We start from the raw sequence: 26,368 nt of genomic DNA, 5'->3' as shown, positions 1-26,368 counted from the left end.
AATAAATAAAAGCATCTAAAACCACTTAAAAGTATGTCTGTCAACTTGAAGCATTCAACCCTCAAAAATGTTCCCATTTGAAAGAAAAATGGCATTTTGCAAGCAGAAACCTAGTGCAAATTTAACTATTTTTTGAATACTAAGGCTTTTCAATCCTTACTTTTTTAGTAAAGTAACACAAATGAAGCCTTAGTTAAAAGACAACTGAATGTTACTTTTGCCTATAATGGCAAAAAAGCCCTCAGAAGAAAATGGATATGATTGATAGTTTAACAGAATAACCTCCTGTGAGACTACTCAGAACTTGAAATAATCATAAGTAACCAATTCTCCCAAAGGAAAATCCCTTATAGTTTTATTCCCACCCAGATAAGGTCTAAGATACTGGTTTGGTTTATAATTTGCTCCCTAAACATTAGCAGTGTAATGTGAAAAAATCAACCAGCGAGTTTGAACTTCTAGACTCACCCTGGCAGCATTTTAACATGCAAATGTCATCTGAAGAGCTCTACGCATCAGACATCTTCAGAAGCACCCAAGTTTGTAACACTGTGTGCAAAGCAGTTGTCACCTGCCTCAGCCAACTAAGCAGTTGGAGAGACTTTTTGCTCTCAGAGTGCAAAATTCTCTTTTATCAACAGTTTATTGCTCAGAACATTATACAGAACCATCACTCCAGAGTGAAAGAACACAGTTTTTAATATAATTTAATACTTCAGCTCTTCTACGGTGCTAACCTTTTAAAAAAATTAATTAGAGACTCTATAAAGATTGTTACATGGCATTCTTGGAGTAAAACTGAAACAACACTGGGGACTACTTGAATCACAAGCTTGTTAAGTATACTGCTGCAAGGAGAAAACGTGCTGCAGAACTGTGTTTGGTGCTGTAACAATTGGACAGATCAATATGATGGGAAAAGCTGGTTTATCAGTGTCACGGAGTTGACCAGAGCAATCTATGTCCGTGACAGGGGCGACAGGCCTCTGCCCTCCCCCCCCACCCCTGTCCCACAAAAATGGGAAGGAAGGGAGGAAAAGAGCAGCGGCAACAATCTATGGAGGAAAACTTATTTTACTATAATATCGGAATACAAGATAACACAATATATACAATTTAATTGAAATTGAGATGAATAAATCAGACAAGATGAGAGAGAGAGTTCCCGGGACCGAGTCAAACCTGAAAAGCTTGGAACGGCTAGGAAAGCACCTTCAGCACCCACTGCAAGGCAGCAAGAGAGCACCCCCCCCACCCGGAAGGGCCAGATCCCGTGACTGCTGTAATGTACAGGGATAGGTACTTGGAATTGGGGCAGTGACACTTTAATGCCCCGTACACTACATGATGTTTTGATGTGGAATTCTGAAACCCAGAAACAAAAAAAAAACAAAAACATAGAACCATGACAACCAGAGGGGTAATGACAAAAGGATTGGCACAATAAAAAGGTGCTATAAAGGAAGGGAAGATTGCTCACTTGTATCAGAAGACTCCAGGTTCACAGGGAAAAGCTCCACCAAGGAGGATCTCCAGGAAGAGATCCTTCCCCAGTGGCAGTCAGCCCTTCCATGGGGTCTAAGAGAGGGGCAGCCAGGCTCCACTCCTGCTCACACAGCTGCATTGCCTTCACCTGTGCTCCCAGGGCTGACCGGGTCCTTCCCACAGGTCTCCATCAGTGGGGCAGGCTGGGACTCAGCAGTTCCCATACAGGTGCTAAGATGCCCTATCACAACCAAGGTGCTTTTGAAATCTGGACTTTGTTAAGGCTGGCACCCTACATACATCGTGCAAGGTTATTAGTGTAGGCATAGCACATTCCCAAATTCTATCTAAAAGATTATTTTCTCTTTTGTTTGCTTAGGCAAACAAACAGAAGCATGATCCCAAAACTAATACACAAAAACCTCTGCAGGGCACACACAGGAGCTGATAGGTCACTTTGGCATGCCAGTTAGATCAAAATGAGTTCATGTTACACAGTGTTGACCATTTAGAATGGATCAAAACATACTTTTGCACAAGTCCATTAGCAAGAATGTTTTCTGAACAGTATTTCCTGACATAATATGGGACTTAATTTGGAGGAACCATTCTATAAAAGAAGATGCCATCTATGGCCTCAATCACTACTTTTGTTGCCTTAGTCTTTCCCAATTAAAAATAAACCTTAGTTGAAATACACAGTGAGGCTGAATTGGAAAACATGCACTTTTTGCCATGGCAGAACCTTTCTGCCTTTCCAAGTCAGTGAGAATTTATTCTCCCCCAGCTTTTGTTACCCGATTTCCAGGACAACCTATCCGTATGCAATCCACCAGCTTTAGCCTATGCCAGGGCTGCTTCTGGCAGTGTGTTTGGGTCTGCAGTTGCTTATTCCAAAGCACTTTCTACTGGGAGTCAGGCATTACTGGGCCATTTTAATTCAAGATGAAATCATTAAGTAATCACCTGACAATTCTTTACTCAGCAAAAAAGCAGGCAGTCACATTACCTACAGGTACTTCTGAAAACCTGAATGATCCTGGCACTTTGCTCAGAATCTTCAGCCACTAAACATCACCCAGATCCAGTTTTATGAGTAATCCTTTCCCAGTTTCCCTCGTGTCTTGCAAGTGCTGAGTCCAACATTTTAAATCAGAACTCTGGGGAGAGGAGGTAGGAGGGAGTGCAAGAAAATAAATTAAGACTCACACATCTGTCAGAGATTGAGACAAAGATGTTGAAATCACTCTAATTTAAATCAACATTACACAGTGCCAAAGCTTTGATAGCTCATCAGATAAATAGAAACCTGTAAGCAACATAAATAAGTAGGAAATTCTGTATCTCCTGACTGAGATGCTATTAATTATTACCCCAGACATTTAAGAAATATTTCTTTGTGTTCTGCTGCATAAGGAAAAGAAGGAGAGTAGCAGCACATAACATTATAGTTCCTTAAATCCTAATTTGTACTACATGTAAAATTTTTCCTACCTTAAGTAGCTACGAGGCCCTTGTGGTCCTTTACAGGGGCATCACTGTCTATTATAACTGGTTTTATTTACCAATTAATCCTCTTTTTTAATTGGGGCAATATTGTAATACTTTCCCTATTGTTCTATTTAAAATTTCCCTTTGTCCTTAAAGAACTGGTTAGATTTGGGTTCCAATTAGTTTCAGTGTCCTTATGAGACTTAAGAAGGGGGCCACAAATGAGTGCAAACATGCGCCTACTCTTGCAAAAACATTCAGCTGATTTGACAATCAGTCTTCTCAGATTGCACCAGATAACTGTCTCTTAACTTATTAATACAGCTTCTTTTCACACAGAGATATTTAAAAGCAACACAAAAGTTTAATGAAGAACAAAGCACTAAAGAGAAAGATAACAGCAGAAAGGCCTTTTGCCGTAAGCCACAGCTGGCACACACCTTAAGCAGATTTGTATTTGCAAAAAAGCCCAAACCAAACAAAACCCAACAACCTGTATATTTTGATCTTTTGTTTTACAGACAGCTGAGAAGTATGTGGGTGAAAGGGATTCCAGCAGTTAGGTCATGCTGAACTCATTATCTCCTCTCTCACTCCTTTTTGAGGTCGCACTGAATTTCAGCCTTACAAAAGCTCTTTCTAGCTCTGCCGGTCTCGCTAGAATAGATATTGTTTGTCTGGTTCTCCTCACCTGAAATCCTGCTTCCAGCACCAAGAAAGAAACTTCACCCAACTTCAAACCACACCAGGTGGACAACGCTACTTAGAAAACAGTAACTATGCACTGACTTCTTCAAGAAACAATGTATTTAAGGCAGGGAATTTGAATGGATGGAAAGCAGTCAGAGCACTAGCCTCTGATCTTCTCTCCTTAGAATTTCAGGAACAAACCACACACCAAGCACATTTTTTATCAAATTTAAAGAATATTCAAGAAACTTCAACTTCCTGTTTTGTAAACCTCTGTATGTTTTAACATTCTTTCTGTATTTTTTTGTTTGTTTTAACAATGCAAAGCCAGGACACCATCTTTGCAGTAAGCACCTCACAGGTAGGACCACGCATGGACCAGAACAGAGGCATTACCACTGATTTACTGACAATTCTAACTTTCACACATCAGTGTGTACATTCACCTGTACTGATCACAAAGCAAACTGTCTTACAAGTTTGAGGTGCATTAAAAATTGTCAACTTTAGCATTAAATACTTCAGCACTTCCAGAAGCAAGAAATCCAATTACATCAAGCAAATCTTCCAAGTGATGTAACGTGCAAGCTCTTATCTGAATCAAAGTGAAGTTAGATTTAACAACCAAATGTGTGCCTGATATGTTTGTAGGAACCAATAATTACTACTCAGCAATACTGACAAAATAAGCAGAAGTTAAAACATTTCCTGTATCATTCATTCTTCTATAATTAAAATAAGTATTTTCAAAAACTCTGCTGCCATGGACAAAAAGAAAAGAGCAGCTGAGATGGTTTGTTTCATGTAAGAAAGTATTATCAACTGCGAAATAAACTCTTCTAAAACTAAGTTCCCCACTTCCTGATCTAAGAGATGGGTTTTCTGTTTAAGTTCTGTTGCCACTGATGGGAAGATCAATAACAAAGGCAAATTATCACCTAAAGTTTATCCCTTCCATTTCTGCAGGGAAGACTTACAGTCATAGCTGCAACAAGGATGTTTTTTCAGTCAATTCAGAGCACACAAAATGAATGGTAGCATGTCCAGAGCAGACAGTTCTGAACTTGCAGTTTTCAATACTGCTCTATCCTTTGGAGACCCGTGAGGGAATGGCTCAGCAGCACGACTGTTCTTTTCTTGACTTCCAGAACTTTGCTATCTTCTGTTACTTGAGAAGGCCTGCAATCTCACATTAATAATTTAATTTGCTGGAGCACAGTACTCTAGTAGCTGGCCAGTATTTTTAACTAGTATTCCACACTTTTGTTGAGCTCCGAGTAGCAGAGCCACAGGAATTAAATACACTTTTTGTAAGAATTGCTATGCACAAACTTCTGCTGAGCCTAATTCTGGGGCTAAGAGCCTCTGTGCTAGAAAATGAACACCATACAATTTAATATATGCAGGTAGGATATAAGCAACACAGTTCATACTGAATTAGGACTAATGCTAAACTAGGAGTCAGCATAGAATAAAACCATTTAGAATTTTCATTACCATTTCATCTCATTCAAGGATAATTCTAATTTTACATTAGACTGAGCCCTTGTGAGGCATGCAAGGCCCTCATGGATCCACTGGGTAATAGAAGAGAAAGTGAGGTTCCAAAATATCCAAAAATCAGTTTGTTAACATAAATAATTGAGCTACTTTACCCATTTTCATCTTGTAGATTTTTCTTAAGAGTCTCCCCAGTGTTAGGCATGTTGACACACCCTCTGAGGCTGGTCACAAATATGCTGAAGAACTGTGCGGGTCGGGCATAAATAAGCAACATGGACAATAGAAGAAACTGATGGTAACTGGTTATTTGTTGGAAAAAACAACACGTAATGCAAGAGGAGGAGACTACAGCCACAAAAGCTGTTTCTTTCTGATTTTAACATGCTTGAAATGTCGCAGTGCTGTGAGCCGCTTACTGTTAAACTTTCCTTTTAATCCAGTTCTCTTTAATTATCCATGAGAAGAATTTTAATGAGTCTACAATGCTTTAAAATGCAAATCTTCTCTTTTGACACGACTTCTAACAAATTAGTTTACACAAGTTGAAGCAATTCTTATTTTTATTACCATGATTTCCAGAAAAGAGCACTCAACAAAATCGTTTTTTTGAGGAAAACATGGATTAATTACATTAGGTAATTCCCTGAAGTCAGTTATACCTATGAAACCCAGCACAGCAACAGCCAAGCACCTCCTCCAGCATTACAACTACTAGCACTTCATTGCCTACACCAACGCAGACCTGTTGAATACTGTAGGCGTTTCTACACAGCTCCAGTTTCTTCCCAGGATGCAGTAAGCCCAGTTTGGCTACTTTGGCTACTTCTCTGCCAGTAAATAAATAAGACCCAGGGAACAGTTCAACCCTCCCACCAGGAGCAGCTTTCCTGCGATGGCTTCAGGTTGAGCCCACTGGTACTTCCCTACTCTACACCCACAGATACAACTTCAGCCAGGGGCTGCTCCTGGAAGGCTGTGTTAATGATTACACTTCTGAAAGGAGGAGAGAGGGATGCGAGCTGTGCCATGCCACTTGCTCTCAGAGCCACAAAACACACTCTAGAATGTTGCTTAGTGGTACAAAGCCACATTGATTAGGAAAATGTAAGACCAGCAAACTTTGTAGAAGCTTTATAGAAAGAATAGTATTTTATTCCAAAGTATCTTGCATCATGCACAAATGCTTAATTGTGCACAACACGATTTGATATTAATGTGTGTTACACACTGTTTAACAGAAAGCTCTCATGACTGTGTCAAACTAAGTTTCCTGCAATTGTCAGCTACAAACAATCCTGTCATTTTAACTACAAAACCATGAATGCTGTGCTGCAAGAGAAAGTTCTACAGTTAAGTTGTCTTTGCAGTCCTGGTACATTTCTAAGTACTCTTCAAGCTTCAAATTGTAAATCCTAGTAAACGATGCTAACTTGTAAGAGTTCAGTAAGGAACGACCTCACCTTCCAATGATTTTTACATGCTGCAATTTATATGATGCTGTTAGCACAGTCACCTTTTTCTTTACTGCTGGCTTGCAACTTGCACAAGACTGCATCACATTCACAGCCTGAACTGCTGCAGTGGAACAGGCCTCTTTTTCCAGGCTATAGGTGAGCTTTCTGAACGCAAGCAGGCTTGCAAAGCTTTGAAGGAAATTAAGAGGCGAATAAGGCTCACCTACTGTTTATGTCCTTTACTCTACAATCATGGCTGGAATCTGCCAGGAATTAGGGACTGATATATGCACTGTCACTGCAACCCTACACTGTCACAAGATGCCAAACAGAAATACTGCAGACGCCAGAACAAAGCAGTGTTGTTACTACAGCCAGTAACTCAGCCACAGTGCAGAGATCAGCCTCAGAGCGGGTGCAGGGCATGGCACCCCATTCATGTCTGGAACAGGACATTTCAGGGTTAATTCACAGTGCTGCTACGGCAACATGAACCTGTCCAGAGCTGTGCACTCTCATTTTTCTCCCTTCAAGGCAAGAGTGCTTGTCTCACCACAAACTTAAGATGAATGGAGGAGTACACTAATTCGGATGTTCTTTGCTGATGGCTGATAACTGCATTTACTGTCATTAGACACTACCTTTACAGAAAATATTTTCATATTAAAAATAAATAAACACACATATGTATATCATAAAATTTAAAAAGGCCTCAAAATTTTTAGCTAAAACACTTTAATCAGCTCAGCAATTACCTTTAAATGCTAGCAGGTCTCAGAATTCTAAACCCAAACATCTTTCTAAACATGACTTTTCCTATTCTTCCACTGAGTCTTAAATTGAGCCCCAAAACATACCGAAGATATGTACAAATTGTAACTAGTCATAAATGTAACTAGCTGTCATGTATTCATATTTAAATAACTAAACTTTCCAATAGCCATACCTGTAAAAATATTTTCTCTAATTGGCCACGCCACAGCAACAAGAATTGCATTTTGCTTTTCTGAACAACACGCTCTGCATTCTAAGGAATTGTTCCACAGTTAGAAAAAAGAAACAGATCAATTTGTGCAAAGCCTCTAGAGTCACAGCATCTATAACAGATCTGAGATTTGTTTTCAACTACAGCTTGTAGTGATTAAGGAAGATAATTGTGAGAGGAAAAAAAAAGTAGGCATCAATACACACAAAGAAGAGAGAGCTGATTCTGAGCACCTGGAGAGAGCATTCTGTAAGGTCAAAACAAGTTTTGGTCTGAGGACAAGCATATCTAGAAACAATTATATTGCTTCCTTCTGAGGAGAAGTGCAGATTGGACCACAGGTCACCTGCCATCTGATATTTCCTTAGAGGTGTTCACTCGTGCAGTTGTATCTGAGTCACATTTCCTATAGGCATAAACCACCTCAAGATAAGCTGCCTTTAGCCAATCAAAGCAGTACTAAGGTAACAGCCCTTACTCTGTTGTATTACAGTTACATAAAATTAACTTCTGCAGGTTACAGTACACTTAATTAAAACTCAGCTCTGAAAAATCCTCTGAAGATGCTAGTCATTCACTGTAACACCCTAACAACATAAAGCAAGCACCATCATTTCAATCTTTTACCTTTCACCAAGAGGAAAAGCATTTTTCTTCTTTCTGGCTTCTGCACAGAATATCCTTTTCAACAACTATATCTGTGCAAAGAACTCTAGCACCATGTAAGGTCCACTACATTAGATTGTTATTTTTTATATAGTCTTTCTAAAGTATATTTTAACTAAGAATGATTGGTTAGAAGTGTTATTTAAAGGTTATTTCCCTGATACATTTGTAGAAATCCTGATACCTGCTTCACCTGGGAAAAAAAATCCAGCTCAACAGGACACAAAGTTTGTTATGATTCAGATTCCACCTTTGTGAGAGAGTACAGCAGCAAACTTCAGTGCACTTGAAAACAGAAACTCAAGGCCTCAGGCTCCTGAGTTCTTACAGGTCCTTTTGGGAACCTGTTTACAAAAATCAGCAGTGCTCAAAGAAACTGAGTTTCAGTTAACAGACTGTATTCATACCTGTGTCACCAGGAGACAGGACGCTCTTTTCAGTAACAGTTCCACAGCTCAGAAGACACGATTTATGACACACAGCATGGCTAGAAAACAAAGGGATTGTATGAGTATTTAATACAGTAGAGATTGAAAAATAAAATGCATACTTGTTGAGGCCTATAAAGATAATGAACGCTGCAAAGGCCAGATGGGAGGTGTTGTTTTGACTAGTTTTGTGCTAGCAGTGTGAATATCCATTTCAAAAAACAAAGGTAGAGTCCTCTGAGGGTTAAACAAAGCAGGCAGCAGGAGCTGCCATCACATTACCCCTGCTCTTCCCAGCAACCAGTCCTGCCTTTTTGGAAAGAAGGGAGCTTCTGTGCTTTTTTTCATTGCTGTGCACACCTGCATGCAAACTAGTACTTTGTAAGTAAAAACTGACAATGCAGTTGGTAGTATTACATGCAATGGGAAGAAAAGGAAGGGAAAGAGTAAGAGAGATCAGATATTCAACTGAAAAACAGGGAAGCAACTGCTAGTTTGGAGCTACAGATTTGAGGAGACAACTGCACCAGGAGGTACGCACCAGGCTAGCCGAGTAGAGAAAGGAACAGCTGCTCCAATTGCTGAGAAATGTGCCTGCACGCTAAGAAGCTGTACTACTTTTCTTACAGAGTATGGAGATAAGGATTCCCACTCCATTCCATTGCACAGTACTGGAAAAGAGGATGTGTGTACTTTACTTCAGAGGCAGAGCACTGTCCTCAATTAACAAGATAAGCATTCAAGGCCAGGCTGGATGTGGCTCTAGGCAGCCTGCTCTGGTGGTTGGCAACCCTACACATAGCAGGAGATTGAAACTACATGATCATTGTGATCCTTTTCAACCCAGACCATTCTGTGATTCCATGAAAGCAGCACAGGTAACACACTCCGCCTCAAAACACCAACTCTGCTAATTCCCTCAATAAATAACGAGGTTAAAAAAACCAAACGGAAACAGTGAGAAAACAAATATTTGAAAGCAAAGATAAAGGCAGCTCATCCGTGCCACATTTCTGGGACAGCACTCACTAACTACTGCTTTTAGCAACAAACGGGCTGCTCACAGCCCTGCTACATCCACAGCACCCACACCCACCACAGCATCCCCTCACAGAACCGACGCACTCCCCTCATAACAACTTAAATTAATCAGCTTGAGTTTTTCAGCCCCGCCCCCCAAGGTCCCGCCCACACGCAGCTCGGCCCGGCCCGCCCCATGCCACCTTCCCGCCCCATGCCACCTTCCCGCCCCCTGAGGCGCCGCCCGGCGCTCCGCTCCCCGCAGTGACGTCACGCGCACGGGTTCCAGACCGTTCCAGCGCCGTGACGTAGCGCGGCGTCATTCCAGAAGATTCGGCCGGCGCCGCTATAAAAGCCGCGGAAGAGGCGGAGCGCCGGCCATCATTGAGGTCTCTGAGTGCGGTACGGTGTTGAGGTGCGGGTGGCGGTGAGCGGCTGCAGCCTTTAGACGCGCTGTAGGTGTTCCAGGCTTTGTAAGCGTGGCGCGTCCTCGCGGAGCACCATGGTGAAGGAGACGGAGTACTACGACATCCTGCAGGTGAAACCCACCGCCTCGTCCGAGGAGATCAAGCGCGCCTACCGCAAGCTGGCGCTGAAGTACCACCCCGACAAGAACCCCAGCGAGGGCGAGCGGGTAGGCAGCGGGCCGGGCCGCGGGGGGTAGCGGCGGTCCCTATGCTGGCAGGGCGGCCCGCCTGGGCTCCGCGCTCGGCTGGGCGGCTCCCGGGGCGGCCTTTGTTAGAATGCGGCTGTGGCAGTGCTGAGTGCAGGGCTGTGCTGGGAGCCGTCCTGCTGCAGAGGGCGAATCGTTGATCGCGGGTCTTACTCCTCTGCTTGTGCTCGTCGGCCTGAGTCCCGTTCTAGGAGCGATGCTTTAAAGCCGGCAGAGCCAGGAGAGCCCCTGGTGCCCTCGCGGTGCCATGCTGCCGGCAGCTTGCCGTGAGATCAGCACATCCTGGCGGATGGGGTCGCCGTCCTGTGGCTTACACCGCGAGCACCCTCCGGCAGAGCTGCCCCAGGCACTGATAGAGACCCGCTGAACTTAATTTCTTGTATGGGAACGAGCATCGCAGCTGGAAGACTGGAAAGCCAATCAAACTTGGGTGATTGCTTCATCTGTCTGCGAATTGGTTTGATGATCCCTCGCTGCTGGAAAGGAAGCTTCAGTTTCTGTGCATTTAGTACACTAACTCAGAGTACTAAAACTAGTGAAGTAGTAATGTGGGCTCAGCTAACATCTGCTTTTAATTTTGGCCCGCCAGTTGACCTGTCCGTAAGTAAATGATGCTCACTCCGGAGCTTGTCATTTCAGTAATAGCAAATTGTGTTTAAAAGTAGCTAGACTTAATTTGTCTACTATTTTAGTGATAGGAACCTTGGAATTACTCAAAAATAATCCCTTTTTATGAGGATGATGTTTTGATTTTTAAGTCTTCCATGTGTAATGAGTAGAACACCAGTGTCTTGTCAATCAAAGTTAAAAGTACCTGCTTAATTCTAGTTGGCTGTAGGAGTGCAGTGCCTATGAAGGATCTCCATTTAGCTCTAGAATGACTAGCACTGGCCACTGACCATCGGGGAGCCACTCGGGACAGGGATAATGTGGTGCCCCTTTCTTAACAGATGTGTTAGGAGTATGTAATGACGGCAACCAATGATCACCAAAGGGGCAGTTAGCGTATGCTTGTAAGCTGGATGTGACTCTGAATTAAGTTCACTTGTAACGTTTGGTGGGTGGGAGGGAGACAGGAGTTGTTCTTTATAGACTAAAGTGTATTAGTAGGGTCTGTGACTTATTTGTTCAGGGACTTTCCTCTTGGAAAAGAATAAATATTGTAAGTGTGACAGCAGCTTAGTCTGAAGATTCAGTTGCATATGAGAGGCTTATTTTTCCTCTTGGTCATAGTTGTTCAGAGCTTCTTTTTTCTTTTTAGTTTAAACTCATATCCCAGGCATATGAAGTTCTGTCGGACCCAAAGAAAAGGGACCTCTATGACCAGGGTGGGGAGCAGGCTATTAAAGAAGGAGGCCTGAGTGGCGGCAGCTTCTCTTCACCCATGGACATCTTTGACATGTTCTTTGGTGGTGGAGGCCGAATGAATAGAGAGAGAAGAGGTACACAGTTCTAAACAAGTTCTAGAAACTCTAACCATGCACTTAAGCATAAAACACCCGTGCTGTAGTACTGCTGTTCTGCTAAGTGCACATAGTATGGGTTTTACTAGCTAAAACAATAGATGAAGTAAACTATAATATTAGTTATTCTAGTAGCGAAATTAAGTAGATAACATGATGTAGCTATTAGCAATCTTTCTGATGAGTTGTGCTTTTTTTTTGTTGTTGTTAAAATGGGTGAGGGTAATCTCGAGGGGTGGGGGAAATGGTGCTTGAGACGGCTAGCAGATGGGTTTTAAGTTATCTTCTTTCCAAATCTGTGCCTCACTTGCTCATGTGCTTTGGGCAACTTGCTTCAAAGGACACCATCAACTTAAGCTGAAGCTGTTCTAAATCTAAATGGAAAAGATTTGAGAGAAATTGTGATGCTGAGCATATAATGCTGCCAAAGCACAATCGCTTCTTTTCATTTCCAGTGTCTGCTGGAAGAGCGAGTAGTAACTTGCTATAAAGATTTTGAAACTATGCTATGAAGTGGCATGGAAATACGTAGGTAGGCCTAATAGGCATTTCTAATTTGAGTAGATCTGAAGCTGGTAGTGTCCTTGCATCTTTTTCCTTTCAGTTAAGCTTATGAAATCGGGGCAAGAGTAGGGATAGAGTGGTGTTAATGATGCTTTGCTTAACTACAGCTAAACTTTATGTTCTGACTTAAGTGGGTGCTGCTCAGTGGAAGCTGATAGCACCTGCTTTTAAGGGGCTGAGCTCTGTTCCAAGTCTGGAATTAACTCTGTTTCTTTAGTGAGACTGCATGTACGAACAAGTATAGAGCCTTTAAATAAGCATTAGTCTTCTGAGTTGCTGAACCAGAATTAATCTGTTTTTTTTTTTCTTTCTCTAAGGCAAGAATGTTGTGCACCAGCTAGGTGTATCTCTTGAAGACTTATATAATGGTGCTACAAGGAAACTGGCACTGCAAAAAAATGTTATTTGTGGGAAATGCGAAGGTAAAATAAGTAGTGGATTCAAACACCTTTTATTTCATGATTCTTTCAAAGAATGTAGTGGAAGATTAACAACTAAGTGGATCTTCTCTTTTCTTGAATGTTTATCAGTGTACTTGCTTCTTTGCACTGCTTTATGCCAGTGCCTAGTCAAGAGCAAGGCTGTCTTCCTAAACACAGTGGTGTTAAGCTATTGATCTAATGGTAGACTTGATGATAACTTTCAGGGAGTTTTTAAATACCTTAATTAGAAGCTTTAATAGCTAGCTGGGTTTTTTTCCTTGAATCATTGTGGGTAGAAGGCTAGCTTCAATTATGCAACTCATTTTACAGCTCTTAAGTATCATGATGTCTGGTCTTGAGGTTAAACTTAATGCGGTCTTGTGTTGTAGTACTTAATTAAATATTTTGTAAGCAAGTTCTTTCCAGGGTGTTTATGGAATATTCAGCTCTGGAATGCTGTATGTTGATAATAGAAAACAAAAATGTATTGGGGGATAGAGGGGAAAGATTAGTGCATAGGTACCTTGACTGCTTTATGTAGAAATGTTTAATTTGTGAGGCGTGTTTGTCATAGAAAGTATATATAATTACACTGGAAATATGTTACAGAAGGACTCTGAGTTACTCTAAAGGTTCTCCTGAAGTCAGTGAGTTTTAGCTTGACTACTTTAGACTAATTCTGGTCTTTGAAATATCTTTAACTACTTCTTGCCGTAGGTTATGGTGGAAAGAGAGGTGCAATAGAGAAGTGCCCTGTGTGTAAAGGAAGAGGAATGCAAGTTCTTGTTCAGCAGATAGGGCCTGGCATGGTACAACAAATCCAAACTGTGTGTCCAGAATGCAAAGGCCAAGGTGAAAGAATAAATCCAAAGGACAGGTGTGACAACTGCAATGGATGTAAGGTTGTAAGAGAGAAAAAGATCATAGAAGTTCATGTTGACAAAGGTGAGAACTGAGTATTTGTTTTGTATTCTCTACTCCCAGTCCGATAGATCTGCAGAGAATAAAGTGCTTTCTTTTCCTGTAGGTATGAAAGATGGTCAAAAGATAGTGTTTCATGGAGAAGGTGATCAAGAGCCTGATCTGGAGCCTGGTGATGTCATAATTGTGCTTGATCAAAAGGATCATGGTGTTTTTCAGAGACGAGGCCATGACTTAGTTACAAAAATGAGAATTCAACTCTCAGAGGCTTTATGTGGTTTCAAAAAGACTATTGAAACTCTTGATAACAGAGTCCTTGTCATATCATCTAGACCAGGTAGGTCTTCAGAATTCTGATGACATACAAAATGCTTGTTTGATTATGCTGTCTGTTCTTAATCAGCTGCTGCAACAAACTATAATTATGCTTGATTTAATTCAGGATTGAAGAGTGACAACTAAATATTGCATGTGGAATTACAGCTAAAGATGTCAAATGCTTCTTACGAAATCTCCAATTATGGGATTTAAGTTTATAAACTGTATTAGATCATCTGCTTCTCTTAGCACAGCCACCAGACTGAATTAGTTGACTTTATTTTTTACAGTAGATGAAATCCTCTTAAGGAGCTTATTTCAGTGTTCCTTTTATTCAGTTTGGTTTCAGTACTCTTCAATCCACAATTTTCCCTAGTCTCTAGAAAACTAAATGTTGCTTTTGATAGTTGAATTTCTGTCACATTAAACAATTCCCAACTTTTGTGTAGGTGAAGTGATAAAACACGGTGACCTGAAGTGTATCTACAATGAAGGGATGCCTATCTACAAATCTCCGATGGACAGAGGCAGCTTAATTATACAGTTTCTGGTAAGCAACTGCTTATTTACTGCAGCAAATGAATTGTTACCATCAGAAATAACTTCATTTTAAATAAATCCTAGGTCCAGTTTCCAGAGCAGCACTGGCTTCCAAGGGAGAAACTGAATATGCTGGAGGCTCTACTTCCTCCAAGAGAAGATGTCATGATTACAGATGAGATGGATCAAGTAGATCTTGAAGATTTTGACCCAAGCGAGCAAACCTACCGTAACAGTGGAGGAGAAGCATATGAAGAAGATGAGGATGGTCCAAGAACAGGTGTACAGTGTCAGACATCTTAAATTGAGGTGGAGTTGATATTGCCTAAAATGTAAATTTTCACAATGAAAACTGCATGGCTGTAATAGCCACTGCTTGTGGTCTTTGTGTTCAGCAAATTGAGTTGCTGCGCTGTCAGTATCACTTTTTTTTTTTTTGTAACTAATTTATATTGTGTTCTTGTCTTTATATATAAAGCAAAAGTCACACAGCTGAGAACCACCTGAGTTGGTATGTTTCCTTGTGCTTTGAAGGTTCTCAATTTATCTCACTGATGCTATTTATATAAGACTCACAATACTGGTAGAAGTTGAGTAGTGTCTTATGTAAATATTTTCATACTGAAAAATTAATTTCATAGAATAAAACATAGCAGAAGTTACTTCTAATAAATAGAACTTCACCTTTTGTTTTTTTTCCTTGTACTTCTTCAACCAATCTAGAACCTCTAAATAAATTCAAGTCCCTGCTCTCCTTTGTATGGTTACCTTTGCATGTTGCAACCCTGTTAGCTGTATTCCTCTTGTATATCAAGTGTTCTTTCTCCATAATAATCTTTTCCCTCTTCTCTACAATAGGCTAGTATTCTTTTAATGCTCAGCTTTATGTAAGTGTAACAACTTGCAGATCTACAACCTTAATCTGTATAGTGGCCTCTATGTGCTTCAGAATGACATACACCATAATGCTTCCAAATAAAACCAGAACTTAGGTTTTTGAGAGATCATACCTCAGCCTTTTCTAGAAAGTGTTGTTTCCTTTGAGCAGTAGGTACTTCAGCTTTGATTAAAATGAATATTATTACAAAGCTCCCTGCCTTGGCTATGCTACTCCCATTTCTAATACCATGAAATAGCATAGTAAAATGATGATTTATCCCTCTGAGCTGTTTTTCCTGCAGCAGAATCACTGAAGTCAGAGTTGAAAAGAGGTGTACTGCCCCTTACTGAGATTAAACCATGATCAGGCACCTGTCACCATACAATTATTGGAACAGCTGTTCAACTTAAATGACCCTCTCTCGCTTTCAGGAGCAATGGGAAGATGAGTAAAGCATATCCTAATGTCTGTCACTTTCCCTTCTCCTAAAATAAGTTTGACCAGCTTGAACAACAATTTCTAGCTCTCATCTATTTCTGTGAAGGCAGGGAACAAATACCAGTGGTAGATTAACTGAGCAGTTATTCTACATGACTGTATCCTTCTAAAAATGTTTCTCCAAAAATCACAAATTAATTGCAGTGGTAGCTTTTATTTTTAAAAAAGTAAAGCTTTCTCCCATGCTAAATGGTATTGAATTTACAAATGATATTTCATCTCTTCAGCATTACTAAAATGCTTTTTTAATATTAAAAAGGTAATAATACAAGGACTGCAGTATTTCTAAGAAATGCCACAGCAGAAAACCAAAGCACTTAACTCAAGACACTTAAACAGGACAGTCATAAATATGGATTTCTTGGTCGTCTCCAACAGACACAATTTTGGACCCACTTCCATTATATTTCACACCCCAAACCTGCAAACAGGACATAAGGAAGATAATCAGGGAAGACAGTAAGGCAAAAATGTATTTGTCTTTGCAGCAAGTTATACTGACTAGAAGAAGCAAAAGAGGATCATTTAGGAAGGCCACACTGGAGCTGGTTCAGTTATACCTCTTGCTTTTAATAGCAGTGTGCCCTCTAGTTGTCTGAAAAGGCTTTACTTTCCCACTGACCACAGATGATGCATCCTCTTCAAACTACCAGTGTGTACCTGCCCCTGTTTGAAAATGCTAGGCTTGATTTATGTGCTCTTAGATTGCTTTCTTGAGGAGTCTACAATAACAGTACAGGCACTTAAGGATGAAGTCTCAAGTATCAAGGATGCTTATCGAGCTTTTATAATAGTTCCCCCTTACACATCTGTGTGCTGTCTGAAGTCGTAAGACCACAGACAAAGATAAAACAATAGGGCTTGATAAGAATTCCTTCAGCCATCTGGGATTGTCCTCATCTGATCCTCTAAAAATGAGTTGCGGAAGACATCTATCTATATCCTTGAAATATTAGTTTGATATTAAGTATCTAAAAATTACTAACAATTTGAGGATTTCATTATAGCAAGATGAAGACAAATCCCAAAGCTATAGTTCTAATTTTAAACACGAGTGCAGATAATTGCACACCTTAAGTTCTCCTGTTAAGATGGAGACTTAAAGCAAGAGTAGACAGAACAGTTTTAAGTTGCTAACATACCTGGTCTTGGTGGTCAAAGAAAGTATGAACACAGGTTCTTGTTCCAGCATCCCAAACTTTCACACTTTTATCAGATGAACTGAAAAGGTAATATTGATCTAAATTAATAGATTAACTGCAGTTCAGTAACAAAGACACATGTCTTCCAGCAGGTTCCAGTGACCTATAAAATACATTCACTGGTCCTGTATATGCAAGATAAAATTGAGGGTTCCCATTTTAGCCAGAAAATTCTTCCAAGATCCTTGATACAAAGATAAAGAAATGCATGTTATGTAAACCCGGGTCACCTTGTCTGAGCTGTCTGAAGAGTTGTTACTCCACTAGATCAACATGTAATACTACATTGGATTGTACTTGGTTTTTTTTAATACAACTTTTCAGATCTCTAGAATCAAATTGCTCATTTAGAGGTTCAGATGTTTTTCACTTTGAGGGAACTACACTGCACTGGGATGGCTTACCCTGTTCAATTGCTACTATGTTGCAGATTGTCTCCTGAGCCTGTTGTTGGAATGTTCCAACACAGCTACTTCATGATCCATCTCTCTTTATAATTCTTTTTTTTTTTTAAATAAGCATAAAGGATTTTAAATTCGTTAGTACCTGGAAACAAAGTGGGTATCATCAGGACAAAATGCTACATTTAATACCCAGGATCCATGACCGCTCAATGTGCCAGCCAAGTTGGCATGCTGTCTGTAGAAAGAACAAATTTAGAAAACAGAATTATAACATCAATATTTGCCTTCTTTCCCTCCAGGGAAAAAGCGATCAGCTCATACTGTGCTGTTACTGTACTCCCAACAGTTCAACAGAAAGATTACAGAGGGTGACTTCTGGACATTTTTTCATCCAAGCAGAATGGTGTTGAAATAACTTTTTTTTTTTTTTTCCATTTCAAGAGTTAAAAAGAGGCCACTAAAAAGATGCATAGGTGGAAGAAGCAGTTGGACCTGAAAAACTTCTATGAAGAAGGCACAGTAATGCAAGCGTAGGGGAGCGAAGATCACTGAGGTGGTTGGCATAGTGCAAGAGAAAAAGGTCATATACAATATCATTTCTTGGGTACACATGTTTAAGATAATACACAGGACAGATACACAAAGCAACCTGTTCCTTACAGGGACAAATATGAAAAAAGTCATTTGTTTGCAAGCTAAGGCTGCCATTCACCTAAGTGCTTTGTAAAAACTGGAGGATTTGTGTTTTAGTACTTAAGGTTATTTATTAGATAAAGTGATCTCCAAGAGCTGGACAGGATTACCAAGAGTGGAGAGTTCGGTATATTTATTACAGCACTGGCCTTTTAAAGTAGTTACTTCACTGTTACCATGTGTTGCAAAATGCCAACTCACACATCGTAGATTTTGATGTAGCCATCATCTGAAGCCGTTACAAGTAACTGAGAGTCTGGAGAAAATGTCAGGGAACGAATAGGCATCGCATGACCTGAAATTGAAGCATTCATGGCTTACAAAGTAGCTCTTCAGCTACTAATGACAGCAACAGTAAGGAGTTATACCAGAACAGCACTTCTAAAACAAAGCAACCTCTCTGCTTTTGCTTCTTCATATAACATACAGTGTAAACTGGCGGTAGTTCAGAGCTTTGAATGCTGAGGCATGTCTACACCAACACAAAAGTACCCTCCTGTTCTCACAGCTGTGGATCTTAATTAGAAGCAATGTAGGAAAACGTACAATTTTCTGATCTCACACTGCTTTCTAATAGGACGAGCATCATACTTTCTAACATGATTTCGTCATGTTTGAAGTTGTTGGGCTCTATTATACACTGGACACAACTGCATGAACATTAAAAGCACATTTATCTTAAAAATGTGCATCTTTTACAACATGTTCAGTTGTTTTCTCTGACACCTTAAAGAGAAGAAAAAAAACCACATGCACAGTAGCACAATTTGCCTCATTTGTGCAATACACAACTGCACAACAGAAGAAGCAACTGCAGTCTAAAAACTGAGTTAAGCATTACTGATAGTTACATTTTAAGGTAGGCATTTATACTACAAGCCTGAGTTTATATTACGTGTTAGAATACATTATATAAATAAGATCTAATGGAAAAGAAACATCATTTATGCCATGGCTGTTCTATCTGATAACATCTTGTTAAATCCCTCAATTTTCTTGAGTGAAACATTAACTTAGATAATGCAAATACACAACTCATTACCTTCTAGCGTGTGCAAAAGTTTTCCAGTTGCAATATCAAAAATATTGATAATGCCATCTATTGCTCCACTGGCTAAGTATTTTCCATCTGGGCTCTGTAAGACAAGACAAGAAGAGTGCATTTAACAGCTGTAAGAATTCCTGCTATGTACCTCCCCAGTGCTCTTGGCACCTTGTCACAAAGTATGGCTGACAATGTTACATAGAAATTAGCTGAAGGAAGAACAAAATCTGATTGACAACATATTACAACATATTTCACGTAAGAAATTAACTGTGTTTCTTACATATGCAATGCTAAGGATGAACTTTCCTCTAGTGTCCAGAGAATATTCTTTTTTTCCAGTTTCAACACCGAAAATATTTACTTTTCCCACATGACTTCCTGTTGCAAGGAACTGGGAATCAGGTGAAAAAGCCAGGGACCAAGCATCAACTGTATTAAAAAAAACAACAGCAAAACATTCAGTTATCTGAGTACTTCTGCTGGTCCTTATCCAACGATGTCAGTTCTGGATGCATACGTGTGTACTATTCTTAATACTCCAAACTCCACTGAATAACAGTGGACCAGCTCATTAATGTTAACTTCCTTCTGCATAATTAATGCAGTGCAGCACAAAATGTTTATTTCAGTTTAGTAAAAAGTGCTATTTTCTTCCAAGATCTTGGTTTTAGAAGCTCCTCCTGTAACGACAGGTTTAGAATTAAGACTGAGTGAAGTCTGAATTCTTTTCTCCTCGTGACAGAAGATACTAAGCCAGTGAAAGAAAGAAATGCTAGCAGTTAGCAAAGCACTGAAGACACAGGAGAAAGATGCAGATAAAAGAATGTAACATGGATCAACATGCCTTGTGAGTGAATTAAAAAACCTTCTGAGAGTTAGGTAAGGTGTTTACCTGGCACAATGTAAGTCAGGCACTTCTACAGGCCTGCTTATTAATTTATTAATAATTTGTTAATTACCCAAAGCACTCAAAAATTGTTCTTAAATAAAGGATTTGCCGGTGGATCAATGACATATTTAAAATAAGACAATAATGAAATAATCTGCATTTCAACTTGGAGAATGCAACATCGATCAACAGGCTTCAGCTTTACTGTAAATTGACTTGCTCCTTTAGGCCTGGATGTACTGCAGAAATAAGCATCACATATACAGCTCAAATTCAATGCACAACTAGATGTCAATAGCAAGTTCAGACTTTATAACCAGTCTGAACTGTGATTTTTTTTTTACATATCCTTATATATGTGTAAGAACAAGGTGGATTCCATTTTGCTTTATGTACCTGTATGGGAACTGCTGAGTCCCAGCCTGCCCCACTGATGGAGACCTGTGGGAAGGACCCGGTCAGCCCTGGGAGCACAGGTGAAGGCAATGCAGCTGTGTGAGCAGGAGTGGAGCCTGGCTGCACCTCTCTCAGACCCCATTGAAGGGCTGACTGCCACTGGGGAAGGATCTCTTCCTGGAGATCCTCCTTGGTGGAGCTTTTCCCTGTGAACCTGGAGTCTTCTGATACAAGTGAGCAATCTTCCCTTCCTTTATAGCACCTTTCTATTGTGCCAATCCTTTTGTCATTACCCCTCTGGTAAACCAGCTTTTCCCATCATATTGATTGGTCCAATTGTTACAGTATCTACCAAAAAGTGTATCAAGTGTAAGCATTAATAGTGTGTAAATGTGAAACTGTGCAATACTACTTTGTGATGAATTGGTAAAAATCATTAAGAATTTAAGATTTTACAAGAAAGATTAGGAAAAAATTCCAGTCATCTCTTGTACTCTAGTTATACATTGTCCAGTATTTACCACCTGGTGTTAGTACACATCTTATAACACAGACAGTGTAACAGTGGTATCTTACCAGGGCCAGCATCTATTGACTTGATCTGTTTGCCAGTTTCTAAATCCCAAAGGCGAATGTGGGCGTCTAGGGAGCTGGATGCTGCGATGGAACCCGTGTGGCTGATATCCACAGACACCACACCTAGCTGGTGACCCTCCAACGTCCATTGTAGATCCAATTTTTCATCATTCCTTTTGTCACAGGGGGAAAAAAAAGTTATGAATAGCTGAGGGGTGCTTTATCAGTCTCAAACCTCAGACAGAACAATCAAACAAGATGACCCACAGTTCTCCATTTCGGTCAGGCAGGGGGCAATCTAAGTGAAAAGCAAAGACAGAAATGCACAAATTGTCTATGGTACTCAAAGGAAAGAACCAACAAATTAATTATTTACCATATTTATGCAAAATAAGTACTTCATTTTGCATTTCTAAGTATTCCCACAGAAATCACCATTCCACAGCAATATATGAGTACTTACATTACAGACTTCATCTGCCACCGTAACATGAAACGACGACAAACACTTTTATAATATCACAACACAGCAACTCAAGTAATTAAAGTGAAGCACATATCTGTCTTCTTATGACTTAGGGAGAGAAAAAATTCTTTGCTGTAGTACTCATCAGTGCTACTTTATTAGGATTATGGATTTATTCTTTTTATAAGACAGAAAGATGACATTTCCTTTTTTTATTTTGCTCCCATTATTTGTTTCACAGTAGACACATTCCTTCCCCATGCATTACCTCAAAAAGTTGCATTTCTAATTCTTTGGCTTCAAAGTGCAACAAGTCCTACCACTATGTGGTAAAAGACATAGAAAATGTGATGTGTGTTTTCAAAAGGGTTTGTGTTCTTAAAAATGTGAAGCATCCCAGAATGCTACCACTATAAAAGAAAAAGATAAGGTCTGCTCAAGAGAAGAGCTGTATGCCATGCTACCCCTTCCCTGATGTAATTTCTAACATCATAGAGTAGAATCATAGAATCATAGAATCACCAAGGTTGGAAAAGACCTTCAAGATCACCCAGTCCAACCGTCCACCTACCCCCAATAGCTCCCACTAAACCATGTCCCTCAACACAACATCCAGCCTTCCCTTGAACACCCCCAGGCTCGGTGACTCCACCACCTCCCTGGGCATCCATTCCAGTGCCTGACCACCCTTTCTGAAAAGTAATACTTCCTAATGTCCATCCTTGCAGCCTCTGCAAATTTAAGACTGCTGTAACTCCATACCAACTACTGCTCATAGCATCCAATACAAAGTACTTCACTTACCACTTCCAGACCTTCACGAGATCATCCAAAGAACCAGAGATCACAGTTTCAGAACCATCTTTTTTATTCTTTCCCCAGGCAACTGACCAGATGGCATCATCATGAGCTAAAAGAGAATGAAAGTATTGAAACTAGAAGTTAAAGTATTTTCTTTTGATGTAAGACAGCAACCAGTTTTTACTTCCTGCAGAGCAGATAGGCCAATGAACATCTTGATGTGACACAGTTACATGCCTGAGGCAAACACAAATACAGACTGTGCCTACAAAAGGGAGAATTGCTAAGCACATGCAGAAGCAATATTCTACACACAGAAAGCTCCAAATAAACAAGCCTAATGCAAGAGGAGCATCACCTCAATGCAGACCCCTTCTTTATTACCCTTCTCACATAGATATCTGTATCTTAATCAATGATACAATTGCAATAATTCTGTTGTTATCTAGTTTACAACAAGACTTTAGCTCTGACTGGAAGCTCCAGGAGGTCCCATCCCATTTTTCTGTTTTGTTTTTTGATTATTTTATTTCCTTATACCCTAACCCTGCCATTGTTACTCATACTGCTTACTCTCCTTGTCATCTTGTTCCCTGTCTCTCTCTCTCAGTTATGTGATACTGCTACTTCATGGGCTGTCTCCTAATTAGCATTAATTACCATGTAAGTTGTTTAATAGCCCTTAGGTGTACTAAAAGAGCTAAGGTTATACTGTCCATCTCCTGCAAGCTATCTGATGAAGACACAAGAATCATCCAACAAGACAAACTTTAAACATGTTCAGAGTTAATTTTTACAGCAGTTACTCCCAGCAGATTGGAAGCTCTATTGCATCTTGAAGTACTTTGTTAAAAACAAAACAGATCCTTCCCCCCAGCAAGAAAATGAAAACAGGAAATTACTCTTCTTGTGTGTGTTGTTTTACCATTTTAAGACTGCATGTCCCAATATCTGTATCCTAGTAGAAAATTTTACAGAAGGAAGTTTTATCAGGCAGAAATCATGGTGGCTCTGATCCTAAGTCTACTGCACCTGCTGCTGCAGGAACACACCACTGCAGCCACAGTGCCTGTACACCTTTCCCAGGACAGCTTCAGAATGCAGGAGAGTCCAATCAGCAAAACAAGTCGCCCTGTTGCTGGTCAGGAAGAGCTGCCTGCTGTGCAGCAGCAGTAACACCCGGCTCTCATTGCTCTGAACACAACAGCTATTTTGTCTGCTGCTGAAAATCTGCTCTGATGTACACATAACATGGACACCCTTAATGATCTCAGTGGCAAATCTGTTCTACAACACCCGAGGAAGCCAGAATTAAGAAGTACAAGTTAGTGCCTTCTCACCTTGTTCTTGCTTGAAGAGAATACCATACTAGAAAGAAAAAACAATTGGTATTACGCATAAACAGCCTAAAAATCCATCCGAGTAGCGATCAGTTTGAGTAACGCCATGTTTCGATTTACCTGTGTGGTCATGTCTGCGAGGAAGCGACCTCAGCAGGAAGGCTCTGGAAGGAGAACATCCATTAGGCGCGACACGCACGGATAAAGGCCCGAGGGGCCCTCCTGTCACACCCCGCCCGCCTCACCCCGCGCGGCCCTCCCGGATCGCTGCCGCATTCACCCCCGTCACGGCGCGCCGTTACAGTACCGTGCCGTGCCCCCACACACAGCTTCCGGTCGCCACGGCTGTCGCCGCCGTCGCACACTGATGAGGTCACGTACCACAGAGAGCGCGGCAAGAGCGCCCCATCCCGCGGCCTTCTTCCACGCCTCGACCATAGAGCGCCGCCGTGTGGTGCCGCTGAGCGCGGCTCCTCGCGCCCTAACGGTCAGCGCGCGCCTCCCTCACGGGGCGGCTGTGGGAGCCGAGAGGCTGAGCGCGCGGGTCTGTGCTCAGCCGCTGCGTTGCGCTGTGCGCTTCGCAGGTTCCTTAGCTGGTCACACCGAGACAGCCAACGTTACGTGAGGAACCGCCCGCTGGCCTTGCAGCTGTCCTAAAGCATTTTTTGGACGGCGTGGACATAACTGTAGCGCCCTTCAGTGCCATCCCGGCTGTTTCCGTCAGCCCCAAGCCCGCCTCGCCGCGGGCCGCTGGCTCACCGCATAGCAGCTCTGCCCCGCGCCCTGGGGCTGCGGTCAGAGCGTTGTATTTATATGTCCTCATCTCATAACTCACACCAGGATTTACCATTCAACACTTGCCCAGCCTTTCTCAAAAGCCAAATTTATCAAGATCTCAAGGTCAACCAAACCTCCCTACAGCATAAAGGTAATACAGTTAATTAACTGTGAGTTTCTGCTCTGCACTTAGGTGAGCACTACAACACTCAGCTGTTGTCAGCCACATCAGCTCCTCTCCCTCGTCCATAGTAAATAATCCATTAAGTAGCGGGGATGAGAAAAGTGATAGTGGTATTTGAAGTTATCTGTGGCAGATAGTGGGAAAGCATAAGAGATGACTTGAGGATGGAACAACGTGGTCACCTTGGAAATGACTATAACACCACTGCCACCATAGGGTTCGAATGGATGACAGGTGCCTTTCGGGGCTGATCCATGGATTTCAGGTTTGGTTTTCCACAATAGGGTTCTGTGTAGAAACTGTAGTGCCTGCAGGCACTGCGGAAACAAAGAGCTGCCTCACGCAGAGCTCGGGGTCAGCATGCGGATTTACACCGTCTGCCCGTTGTGGGGCAGCAGCATCAAGACAATCTCCGCTCCTTGTGGTGGCAAAGGGTTGGCATTCACAGAGACACGTTAATCAGCTGATATTGCTGTGTTAGGGACTCTGAACAGTTGTGGCAAGACTCCTCGGCTTACATTGCCCAACGTGGCCCTCGGAAACTGCTGAGAGATTGTTTTCCTGGGAGTGAATTGGAACTGTATTTGCAGTTTGCTCATGCATTTCAAGTACCTGTCCCCTTCATCAAGTTCCACAAAGACAGTTACACATAGAACGTACACTTTTTCCTTGAAAGACAGTTATATGGGAACTGCTGAGTCCTAGCCTACCCCACTGATGGAGACCTGTGGGAAGAACCCAGTCAGCCCTGGGAGCACAGGTGAAGGCAATGCAGCTGTGTGAGCAGGAGTGGAGCCTGGCTGCACCTCTCTTAGACCCCATTGAAGGGCTGACTGCCACTGGGGAAGGATCTCTTCCTGGAGATCCCTCCTTGGAGCTTTTCCCTGTGAACCTGGAGTCTTCTGATACAGGTGAGCAATTTTCTTCCCTTCCTTTATAGCACCTTTCTATTGTGCTGTTCCTTGTGTCATCACACCATTGTTGTAACACCTTTCCCACTGTGTTGACCTGTCTAATTGCTATGTATGAGCATGTGTAATCCACCCATCAGCACTGTAGCATGTTACTGTCACGACACTAGAGAGAAAAGCAAGAGTCACAGGCAGTAAGATCTGAATTGCAATCTACAGTTCCACTTTTGAAATGAGTCCAGTTGTGTACCTACACGCTGACACTGTTTTAGGCTTGCACTTAAATGCTGAACTGCTTCTCTAGCAAGGAAGAAAGCCTTTCCATACACTCATTCAATAATCAGTGAGTTCTTTAGACAGCCAATAGAGGAAAAGAAAATCAAAGCTGCCAGAACTGAGCCAAACGGGAATGAAAATAATGCTTAGCACTTGCAGGTACAAATCTCTCTGACCAGCACTCTGCTGTTCTACCCCAAATTATCTTTGTAGGGTAATGGCAAGAAGACAGTTTGGCCTGGAAAGCACTTTCCTTTAAAATGAATGAGGTGAGCAGAGAGATTGGAGTGACTAAACAGCTTCTTCTGGGAAGAAAAGAGGAAAGTAAAACAGCTAATTAAGCCAATAAATCCTAAAAACTAGACTTCCTCCTCAGAAGCAACCTTATCCCCACCATTGCCTGA

The 26,368-nt window shown here is 41.3% G+C and overlaps 4 protein-coding genes and 1 long non-coding RNA gene across 9 annotated transcripts in view; 3 read left to right on the top strand and 2 right to left on the bottom strand.

The window, feature by feature from the left end:
* ACSBG1 (acyl-CoA synthetase bubblegum family member 1) overlaps window positions 1–5,401 on the bottom strand; it is a 30,873-nt gene extending 25,472 nt beyond the window's left edge. For both annotated transcript variants that reach the window (XM_042875637.1, XM_042875635.1), the window contains exon 1: window positions 5,322–5,401. In XM_042875637.1, the coding sequence (XP_042731571.1) occupies window positions 5,322–5,371 (50 nt within the window). In that variant the 5' untranslated portion in view covers window positions 5,372–5,401. The remainder of the gene's footprint in view (window positions 1–5,321) is intronic.
* A 4,646-nt stretch (window positions 5,402–10,047) lies between these two features.
* On the top strand, window positions 10,048–15,311 carry DNAJA4 (DnaJ heat shock protein family (Hsp40) member A4). 3 transcript variants are annotated; one of them, XM_042875785.1, is made up of 7 exons: window positions 10,048–10,356; window positions 11,657–11,837; window positions 12,740–12,844; window positions 13,562–13,789; window positions 13,872–14,102; window positions 14,533–14,633; window positions 14,708–15,311. In XM_042875785.1, the coding sequence occupies exons 1-7, from the start codon at window positions 10,225–10,227 to the stop codon at window positions 14,924–14,926; spliced, it is 1,197 nt and encodes a 398-aa protein (XP_042731719.1). In that variant the 5' UTR covers window positions 10,048–10,224; the 3' UTR covers window positions 14,927–15,311. The 3 variants fall into 3 exon arrangements, with proteins under 3 accessions (XP_042731719.1, XP_042731720.1, XP_042731718.1); XM_042875784.1 differs by lacking the exon at window positions 10,048–10,356 and adding an exon at window positions 10,425–10,995; XM_042875786.1 differs by lacking the exon at window positions 11,657–11,837 and having other exon boundaries at window positions 10,276–10,356.
* A 908-nt stretch (window positions 15,312–16,219) lies between these two features.
* Window positions 16,220–24,189, bottom strand: WDR61 (WD repeat domain 61). Of its 2 annotated transcripts, none has more exons than XM_042875787.1 (11): window positions 24,124–24,189; window positions 23,937–23,980; window positions 23,817–23,844; window positions 22,480–22,585; window positions 21,210–21,382; window positions 19,629–19,777; window positions 19,343–19,436; window positions 18,502–18,595; window positions 17,750–17,842; window positions 17,144–17,222; window positions 16,220–16,422 (listed from the first exon to the last, which is right to left on the bottom strand). In XM_042875787.1, exons 2-11 carry the CDS (start codon window positions 23,946–23,948, stop codon window positions 16,333–16,335), a joined length of 918 nt encoding a protein of 305 aa, XP_042731721.1. In that variant the 5' UTR covers window positions 23,949–23,980; window positions 24,124–24,189; the 3' UTR covers window positions 16,220–16,332. The 2 variants fall into 2 exon arrangements, with proteins under 2 accessions (XP_042731721.1, XP_042731722.1); XM_042875788.1 differs by having other exon boundaries at window positions 24,062–24,152.
* Window positions 17,748–21,031, top strand: LOC122182474. Its single transcript, XR_006179815.1, has 3 exons — window positions 17,748–18,187; window positions 20,007–20,227; window positions 20,603–21,031. It is a non-coding gene; the product is annotated as an uncharacterized LOC122182474 (long non-coding RNA).
* A 148-nt stretch (window positions 24,190–24,337) lies between the features above and the next one.
* CRABP1 (cellular retinoic acid binding protein 1) overlaps window positions 24,338–26,368 on the top strand; it is a 29,935-nt gene continuing 27,904 nt past the window's right edge. Inside the window, exon 1 of the mRNA XM_042876249.1 lies at window positions 24,338–25,688. Coding sequence (XP_042732183.1) covers window positions 25,547–25,688 — 142 coding nt within the window. The 5' untranslated portion in view covers window positions 24,338–25,546. The remainder of the gene's footprint in view (window positions 25,689–26,368) is intronic.

This window comes from Lagopus leucura, unplaced genomic scaffold (genome assembly GCF_019238085.1).
Source record: "Lagopus leucura isolate 7727_CA_CO unplaced genomic scaffold, USGS_WTPT01 Super-Scaffold_100015, whole genome shotgun sequence".
NCBI lineage: Eukaryota > Metazoa > Chordata > Aves > Galliformes > Phasianidae > Lagopus > Lagopus leucura.
Note: the sequence above shows the minus strand (reverse complement) of the source record. Positions and strands in the feature narration are given on the sequence as shown.

Excerpts from the sequence above, each read along its gene's own strand:
- DNAJA4 (XM_042875784.1), top strand. The coding sequence starts at position 10,777 with ATGGGAACGAGCATCGCAGCTGGAAGACTGGAAAGCCAATCAAACTTG. Across the intron at positions 12,845-13,561 it reads TATTTGTGGGAAATGCGAAG|GTTATGGTGGAAAGAGAGGT; the intron begins GTAAAATAAGTA and ends TTCTTGCCGTAG. Across the intron at positions 14,634-14,707 it reads GCTTAATTATACAGTTTCTG|GTCCAGTTTCCAGAGCAGCA; the intron begins GTAAGCAACTGC and ends AATAAATCCTAG.
- WDR61 (XM_042875787.1), bottom strand. Across the intron at positions 21,383-22,479 it reads CTCGTGAAGGTCTGGAAGTG|GAATGATGAAAAATTGGATC; the intron begins GTAAGTGAAGTA and ends CTGTGACAAAAG. Across the intron at positions 16,423-17,143 it reads TCTTTGACCACCAAGACCAG|GTTTGGGGTGTGAAATATAA; the intron begins GTATGTTAGCAA and ends TCCTGTTTGCAG.